The sequence below is a fragment of the Uranotaenia lowii genome, chromosome 2 (assembly GCF_029784155.1).
Source record: "Uranotaenia lowii strain MFRU-FL chromosome 2, ASM2978415v1, whole genome shotgun sequence".
NCBI classification, from domain to species: Eukaryota; Metazoa; Arthropoda; class Insecta; order Diptera; family Culicidae; genus Uranotaenia; species Uranotaenia lowii.
The window spans coordinates 63,697,777-63,707,252 of record NC_073692.1 but is presented as its reverse complement, the minus strand read 5'-3'; the positions used below and the strand labels follow the sequence as shown (position 1 = coordinate 63,707,252).

General features: G+C 34.8%; 1 protein-coding gene across 2 annotated transcripts in view; it reads right to left on the bottom strand.

Annotated features, from left to right (window-relative positions):
- Window positions 1–1,269: 1,269 nt before the first annotated feature.
- The window catches only part of LOC129740952 (uncharacterized), a 479,426-nt gene continuing 471,219 nt past the window's right edge, over window positions 1,270–9,476 (bottom strand). For both annotated transcript variants that reach the window (XM_055732613.1, XM_055732614.1), the window contains 2 exons: window positions 9,011–9,471; window positions 1,270–8,946 (listed from right to left, as the gene is read on the bottom strand). In XM_055732613.1, the coding sequence (XP_055588588.1) occupies window positions 8,794–8,946; window positions 9,011–9,471 (614 nt within the window). In that variant the 3' untranslated portion in view covers window positions 1,270–8,793. The remainder of the gene's footprint in view (window positions 8,947–9,010; window positions 9,472–9,476) is intronic.

The window sequence follows — 9,476 nt, the reverse complement described above, 5'->3', positions numbered from 1 at the left end:
ATAATCCTGATCAATTTTATGCAAAAGATTGATTTTTTTTAATGTAAATAAACCGTTTTGAACATTTATTCACTCTACAATCAATAACTAAGCTTGTAGAATACTTTTTCTGGTCTTAGTACAATCAGTGGTGAGAAGTTTTACTAGATTTTTTAAATGAAATAATAATCACTCCGTTTGTTACATTCCAACTCTTTTCTCTAAATTTGTATCACTTTGATGTCTTCTACAAAATTGTAGCCAGGGAAATTTCTTATTGAATCATGTTATTGTCTTTGAATAAAACCATTAGAAAAGTTAAAAAATCTTCAAACAAATAACATGTTCTAGACCCCCCATGGATTATTTCAAAGTTGGGCTCAAATGAAAGGGGAAAGTCCCAGCTTTCGAATGGTGCAAAAACTAGTGATGCTAATTTTCGAAAAATAAAGTTTTCTCCCAGAGACACCGTGATTAAAGCCGAAAAACTTTTTTTTTAGACACGCTCTAACATTTCATCAATAAAAAAATCGTAGCGTGCATCCAAATCGTCATATGAATTTGTTGTCTTCGACAAAATTGCTTTAAAAGTTATTGGCTGAAATTTTATAGGAGACAATCTGACTCTATCTTTACAATCAAAAGAGTTTTTATGTCAAAATCATGAAAAAATGACACATCCTAATATTTGATACTGTTTTATTAAAGTGCATTATTTGATGATCATGTTTGCTGAAGACACCTTTTGTCTAAATATTTCAGTTTCTGCGTTATTAATTTTTTTCCCGCTAAACTCCCATTTTGGACCACTGTGGAATGTCGACCTTCAGCTTTAAACTCGAGTTCCAATTTTTAAATTTCGATTTTTGAATTCGAATTTTAGACCTTTGATTTTCAGCTTTTGTCTTCCGCATGTTGAGTGCCGAATGTCATCCTTCTTTTCTAAACTTTCGAATCTAAATAGACAGCTTTTGACTTCCGATTCTTGACTCTGGTTGTTCAACTCTTTATCTCCGATTTTCAAAGTCGACTATTGAACGCCGATGAAGACTTCAAACATGCACTTCGAATGTTGACTTAAATTTTTCGGAGTTTTTTCAAACGTCGAAGAGTCAGTCAGCTGACAACGAACTTTTTCCCTTGTTTTTGTTCAAAAAGAAGGTATACATAGTTTAGTATAGTAAAAAATAGACATAAAAAAGTGAACAAAATAAGTAAAAAAAAGGATTTTCTTTCAAACAAAATAATCATAAAAAAACGAAAGATCTTCTAAAAGAAAACGTATGACATTGTATTACACTGTTGTTTATCGCTAAAAATAAAAAGCATCAAAGGAAAACTGCTAACCAACAACTTTGCACATGAACTTGTACACGGTTTTCATAAGTAGGTTTTTTTTGTATTTCTGTTTTTCGATTTTACACCTTTCGAAAACCAAATCTACAGAAACAAACTAAAAATTTCGATTAAAATTTTAAGTACGATTGAAAGAGTTTTGATTATATTGTTTTTTTTTTGTATTTGTTGTTTCCCTTTGTGGTGAAAATTTCCTATTTATTGTCGTCATCCTTGATATCTTCGGCCAATTTTCGCTTAGAGTGTGAGCAAAATACTGAGTAACTTCTAAAGATAGGGGTATTAAAAACTGTATGTGAGTGCGTTTGTGGATTTTTTTTTCTCTTTCTCTCTCTTCCGAGTAGTTAGTAGGGGTTTTGTAATGGTTCAATGCTGGGAGAAGAATAAAATTTTAAAAGATCAACAATAACAGTTTTAAGTCTCGATTTTTTTTTTTCTTTCTTTCGATAAATCTGTTCAACTGATAGTTAAAATATGTTTTCATAGTTTTTCCCGTTTTTTTCGGATAGATTTTTTTTTAACTCTAGGATTAGTTTTGTAGCTCTCCTGATAAGTGAGATTATTTAGCTTCGAGTTAGACAAAGCTTATCAAGATCAGTTAATAATACCTAGTTCGCGAATATGTCTAACCTAGTAGCAATCGTAAAGCGTTCAAATGATTTGTTTTTTTTTTTCGATATCTCTGATTCTGATTCTTTATTTTTTTCCGAAGGATTGTAAAAAAATCCCTACCATCAGCTTTTGATGGGTTTTTATGTTCTGTTTTATTTATATGTTGGTTTTTTCTTCAAAGTACATATGCGTTTTGTAGTGTCTACCAAATTGGTTTTCTTTTTCAGTAACGTTTACTTTACTGTACAGTCTCTACTCACCGAAATTAACGGTTATCGGTTAAGTTTCTTTTTTAAATTACAAATTAATTAATCGCTACTTATTGTCATGATATGACAGTGTTTTGTTTGTTTTATCCTTATTATAATATCATCGCTAGTTTATTTTTTGTTTATACACCTATTATTGTCGATTTCTGTTGTTTTTTGTTTTTCAAGTGTGGTATCAAGGTTTTCAGTATCTACCATCCTAAAAGCACTGTAATCTGGTTGTTTTCTTCATTTTTGATAAATTTAAATAATTTTTTTCAAAAGATTTTTTTTTATTGATAAAACGGGATATGGTAAGGTTTTTCTTCTTCAGAAGACAGTTTAAATGATCGGGTTTAATTTTGTACTCAAAGAGTTGTTTATTTTTACGATATGTCGAGATTTTTTAATGATTTTGGTTTCAATAAAAAGGGACTTGAAGATTTAGAAATAAATTAAAAATTTTTTCGCAGATTTTTGCTTCGCTATATTATTTGCATGAAGTTGTAAGTAAAAATGCTCTTTCTAGTAACGCTAAAATTGAATTAGTAGTTTTTTTTTGTTTATTATCTTAAAGACGTTGCTAGCTCCTTATCATAATATGGGCATGTAAAAGAGTTGACACTAGAACTTGCTTCTCCTTCTTATTTTCATTTTTGTTAGTTCAATATTATAAGCTTTCCCTAGAAGATGAAGCGCTATCCGCTCGATTGTGGCCTTTATTTATATTTTGTTTTCAAAAATAAATAATTGAACTGTACATAAGCGCTGGTTCGTCTAACGTTAGCCCAAATCGTTAATGTAAGGTAGCTAACAGTATTAATGTTCTCCTTTTCTCAATATATATGAACGATAGCTGTGTAAAAATCTAGTCCTCTTTGCTCAACATTTATTAAACGATTTTTCACTTAGAATCTTTCCTAGTTTTACTCTCTGTACACTGCGCGCTGTAACCTTTTGATTTGATCACTTGTTGTTTGTTTAAAAAACTATCGTTTTGCTAGTCATAGGTCAGTTGCTGGTTGCTAGGGCAACCCCATTATTGTCACCAGTTTTGATTTTTACAAAGGACCCATTTTGATTCGATTATTAAGTTTTCTATTACAACTGTGTTTTACATCCATCTCGCTATACTTGCTAAACATGACTGGTCTTTACTGGTTCGTTTTTTTTCTTTTGATTTTTTAAAGGACATTTACGATCTAGCTCTCTTACTCGGGAAGCCTAAAGGAAGGGAAAGAGGTTCTGTTGACGGTAGTCGTTGGTAGCATTCGCTAGGCGTTGAAAAGCAATAAATCATATTGCTTTTCTTGATGTAGTCATTTCTGTTTAAAAGTAGGTAGTTAATTCTTTTTTCTCCTAATATTTTTTTGATTTTTTAAAAACTTCTATAAAGAATGAAAACTAGAGAAAAGTAACTCGATGAAACTCTTTAAATTCATCAAAAAAAAAAAATAAAAAATACAAATGGTTTAAGAAGTGTCAACTGAGATTGAATATCTTTAAGCGGGAACACCATTTGTTTAAAATTGTTTTTAAATTCAAATTTTTGATATTTTTTCAAAAAAAAAAAAGGTAAATCGTCAGGAAAGCGTTGTTTAAAAAAAATTTACACAACTGATTATCACTTTTGGGGTATTTGAATCTAAAAAAAATAATGAAGATCTTTTGGCCTAAGCAACGACCCTGACACCTTTCAGAAGAAGATGGATTCAATCCCGAGGAAGCATCAGCAAAAAATGTGCGTGTGTACATTTTTTTAAATTGTCTGAAGGGATCATACAAGATATACGAGTCTACGGCATTTCTAAGCAGCTTCGAAAAAATCAATGTCTGGCAAGCAGTTTCCTTAATAAGTGATGGACTCATATCAAATAAAATTGCCATTTTGAAAAAATGCCATTTGGCCTTAAAAATGTGCCAGCAACTTTCCAAAGTCTGGAAGATTTAATGCCGAGAAAGCATTAGAAAATAATATGTTTCTTACTATATCTTCAACTTCTCTGGAAGATATATCGAGGATAAAACATTGATAACACATACTGATTGAGTAGTTTACCTCAAATTGTTGAGTGATTTCCTGCAATAAAAAAATGAAACCTGGGAAGCGATTTCCTCGATGCAAAGTGAGGTCTGAATTGCTCAATAAGCCCTACAACAGTTTAAAACTACTACGAAAGCCGATTGGCCTCATAAACTTCCCTACAACCTTCCAACTGCTGCTGCTAAAGGCATTTTATAGTATTTTTTACAGACTTACAGGAGAGTTTGGTAAAATAGCTTTATTTGAAGTTGACTTCAAGGTTGAGGAGTGATTAATCAAATAAATTCTTGAAACTCGGCTAGTGAATTTCAAATGCAAGATTATTGGTTCCAACTCGTACACATTGTTTAAACAAGAACAGGAACAGGAAGATATACGAATGCCCTAACGAATTTCCAAAGGTTGTCAGATTCAGTTCTGAGGAAACAAATAAACTGCATGTTTTTGAGCGTCTCTGAACATCGGTCCAAGATGTTCACTATGGTCCTTCAGACGTCTCAAGTAGATTATCTGAAGTCACTAACATTGTAATTTTTTTTCGAAATCTGACTCACGGTAGATCCTAATTCGGTTCAAGTTTACCAAAAGGAAGAGAAACTCATTCGAACACCATTTGGCCTGAACAGCGCTACTGCAATATTTCATAAGCCTTGGAAATATTGCGGTAACATGGTTCAGGCCAAATGGTGTTTGAATGTGTTTCTCTTCCTTTTGGTAAACTTGAACCGAATTAGGAGGAAAACATTTAGGAGGAAAAACGTTAACGCATAACGTACTTCGTTCAAAATTTTCAACATCACTGATACCCCAAGCAACCAAAAGTCCCATAAAACAGGAACGTAAAAGCTTACTACCCAGTAACAATTTTTGTAGGGCATACATATTTTAAACTTCTGTTTTAAGCGATAAGAATTATCCAAATTGGATGATATTCAACACCTTATTCGTACATATTGAAAGTATGTAAGAGTGCACACGTTTTGCTCTCAATGCGTGCAAATCGTTGCCAGCGAAAATATTTGCTACTTCCTTCATTCGACAATTTTTCCAAATGATCCATCTGATTCATAGCAATCTGGTTGCAATGCATATCGCAGAGAGAACAAAAAGGTTGTTTTCTCACTTGAGTCTCGCGCGGGAGAACAAATTGGCAAACATGGAGGACTTTTGCAATCTTCAACACGCAATACATTCACTCCCTAACAGTTCGTACGAAGCCATGGGGTCTGGGTATGATGTACGCAATGCATTGGAAAATTGTCGAACTAATTTATCTGAAAAATGCATGTGAGCTCATACGCAGAAACTGCGGTGAATCCGTGCACCCATTGTGAATAACCAGCATACATACATAATATTAATCCTTATCATATTCGATTTATACCGACTTTAAGTAACCATTTTTACGATCAATTATTTGGTAGGAATTGCAATTCGCATTAACATTATTAAAGGTTTGAGCTATCATTTCTAATGTTATTTTATAATTGCTGGGAATTGGGCTGTTGTTCCTCTCTGTCTGCCATAATGTTACTTTCAAAGCCTTTATTTAAATGAATATGTGACTTTTGATTGCTTGGGATATCATGGTTTTGGATGTTTAATGTCATTCTTCAGACTATGTACAGACTCTCCGAGTTGCTCCTCTCAAGAGGCAGAGGGATTAATTTCAAAATTTTCTGTGATCTGGCATTTGATTTATCGATGTGAGAAAGATTCTAAGTCGTTTAAAGCACAACCAGAGAATATGGAACTGATTCGAATGTCATTTGGCTTGAAGTATACCCCCGATATCTTCCAAAGGCTAATGAATACAGTTCAGAGGAAGGATTAGCAACAGCTTTGTCTTGCATCTTCAACACGCAATACATTCACTCCCTAACAGTTCGTACGAAGCCATGGGGTCGGGGAATGATGTACGCGCTGCATTGGAAATTTGTCAAACTAAATAATCTAAAAAAATGCTACTCATACTTACGCTGATGTCATGCTGAAACAACTAGCAACGCAACGCAACGCAACGTTCCAATAAGATTGCGTTGCATTGCATTGGTATGTCATGCTGGCGCGACCTGTCACTTTGAAATTCCCTACAAATCATCACTTCTCTACATCTGATAATGCTTTGAATCGTCTCCTTTCTTTTCGGAGCCATCAAAAACTCATCAAATCACGACCCGGATTGCAAGAATGCCGAAATTTGAACCGACAAAATTCCTTGTTTTTTAGCCGGAACTAAGAATTCATGAAAATTTTCTCGCCGATTAAGATAGTTTTTAGTTTATTATCACAAGTTCGGACAGATCTTCGTACTTTTGTGCTTAAAACCCGGAATCACTGCTTCAAATCGAGAAAAAACAATGTTCCTATTGGATTTCCTACTAGTCGCGCTACTAAACACATTGGCATCAGATTGGTCGCGCTACTCAAAGCAACCAGTATGACAGGTCTGCGCGATTTCCATGGAGATCAAATGAGAGCTGGTTAGTCGTGTGAACGTTGCGTTGTAGATCGCGTTGCTAGTTGCTTCAGCATGACATCAGCCTTAGGCAGAAACTGTGGTGAATCCGTGAACCAACGGTGGATAACCAACATATATACATAATATTACTACTTCAGATTATACTTACTTGTCTCAAGGAAAAGGGTGATAAATTTTTAAACCTTCTATAATCATAAATTAAATAGGATTTGACAATTCGAGTTACGTTCTGAGACGTTTAAAGCCACGTTTAACAACACTAATCAAAATCCAAATATCTTGGAAACGCGTGGATATTTTTGAATAATGTTTTCACAAAAAATATTTTAGGAATTAAAAAAAGTTAGCTCATGGTATGTTTTTGACGGTATTTCAATGTATTTGTGATATTACTTACAAAGTATGCGGAAAAATAGCAAAAATCTTTTTTTTTTAAAGTAGTTTGTTTTAAATCGCTGTTATTTCTTCAAATTTTCAAATTCTAACAATTTTTTTAATCTCAATTAATCACAAACACCTTCCTGCACCCAATTAATAAGGTTTGGAAGAAATTTGCATTATCGTATTGAAATGAATAAAAAATTTCAAAAAATATTTTTCAACTTTGAAGAACCATTACTTTTATAATACTTAAAATAACGGCTTCTATCCAGTTCAGTTGACTTATTCGAATTAAAATGATATTATTTCACTGAATCAATAGCTGCTATTCTCATATAAAACAGTTTAAAGGGCTAAATTCTTTCGAAGAGTAACAAGCAAAATATGATTTAATAAGAATGCCGTTTGGCCTGCGAAATGACACTGAAATCTTTCAAGGCGTGATAGATTCAGTTTTATGTAAGCATTAGAAACTCCCTCGTCTTGCATTATCTACATTACTAAAAATATATAGAACACATAAAAGAAATTATGATGATTCTGGTTATCTCAAGTTATACAAAGATAAATTACAAAAATTTACCAAAACTTTGATGAAAAATAAATCCACAACCGCTTAAAAGTTTCCAAAAGAGGTATAGTTGAATGCCCTTTAGACTACAAAATTTGTCTGCAGCCTTCTCAAGGCCGTATGACTATTTTGTGAAAAAAAAAACTTGAAAGCAAATCGGCTGAAGTGTATTTCAAATGAATATTCATACCGCTCAAGATGTTTCCATCTACCACCGTACAGAATCACTTTCACCTTGCGTCGTTCTCTAAGCATCATCTTCAATTAACATCGTTTTTTTCTTACTTCTGAATCATGTTTGTCCGAAGGGTGCCAGCAAACAGCGGATTTCATTTTTTCCCTAATGTAGTATCAATACTCCTTTGTGCGTTTAACGGTTCCGTATTTACAGTATGCAGTTGGTGTGTGTTTTTTGTGTGTGTATTAGCGCAAGTCTGTGCCGAATTTCAATGAAAAATTATGAACAAACAAGAGGAAATTAGTTTTAGTTTTTTTCCGGTATTAAGTCATTTAAGCTGCGCTATCATTGTGTTTTTTATTTGGCAGAGGCTAAGCAGAATATTAAGTGTGGCTCTAGAACTATTTTGTTTTGTTAGTTGTGTTAAGTAAACGAGAGTCTTACAGCTATAAGCTAAGTACGGTCAGGGTTTGTTTGTTAATGGCCTATCTGCCTATTTACAGAGCAAAGGTTGAATTGAAACTGGTAAATCATAAGCAACATTGTGTTATAATCGCGGCGGCAGATAAATGACGATTCTTTGACATCCTTTCACACTCACTGTCCCTCAAACATCCATATCATCTTGCCTAGGTTAGGAACATTTGACATATTGGTATTCACAACATACTTATTCGTCGCTCGTCGTTGGTCTCACTCTTGGATTAAAAAAGTAACATTCAGCACTAAGCACCACTTTAAAAATAGTAATCTAATGCGAGTTGAGCCATCCCGGATGTTGCAGCCACCTGGAGTTTCTCCTAGAAGCTTTTCCGTACTATCGGGGCAGCTGCTTATGCACGTAGTCTCAGTATTAGTCCTAGTGAACGCTATCGCATCGAAGGTGAAAGCGCGAGGGCCCAGTAAATACTATACTAGATATTCTACGTGCGTTCCCATGTCTCATCGATTGATCGTCAGGGTGCGCACATACTTCGGATCCATCTCCTCCAGGTCCCGGCCCTTAGTCTCCGGAACGACCATGATGACGAAGAATAGCCCAACGCAGGATATACATGCGTACAGCCAAAATGTCCCGTGTAGGCCAAACATTGCCTGCAATGAGAATTGATTGTTCAGAACCTTGACCATACACGTAGTCAAAAAGTAATAATCTCACCTGAAAGTCCATAAAGGTTTTAACGCCGAGGAAAGCACAGAAGTAGCTGAAGCTGGTAGCAATCGAACTTCCGATGCCTCGATACTCAAGCGGGAACAGTTCGCCCACCAGAAGCCACGAAATGGGTGAAATGCCCAACGAAAAGGCAACAGTAAACACCAGCACACACAACAGCGGAATCCAGTCGTTACTTCCAGCCGGAACATCCGGTTCAATATTTGCCAGCATCTTATTAGTCTGTCCGTAGTACACGAACGATCCAAAGCTAGCCAACGCGAGTGACATAAACACCGAACTCACAATCAGCAAAGGTATTCGACCAACCGTATCGATCAGCAATCCGGACAACATGGATGCTAGCAGCTGCACAAACCCGACGGCAATGGCTGCACCATGGGGATTCATTCCGGCAAACGTTTTGCTGAAGATGGTCACCGCGTAGAAGTTGAACGAGTTGGCACCTGAA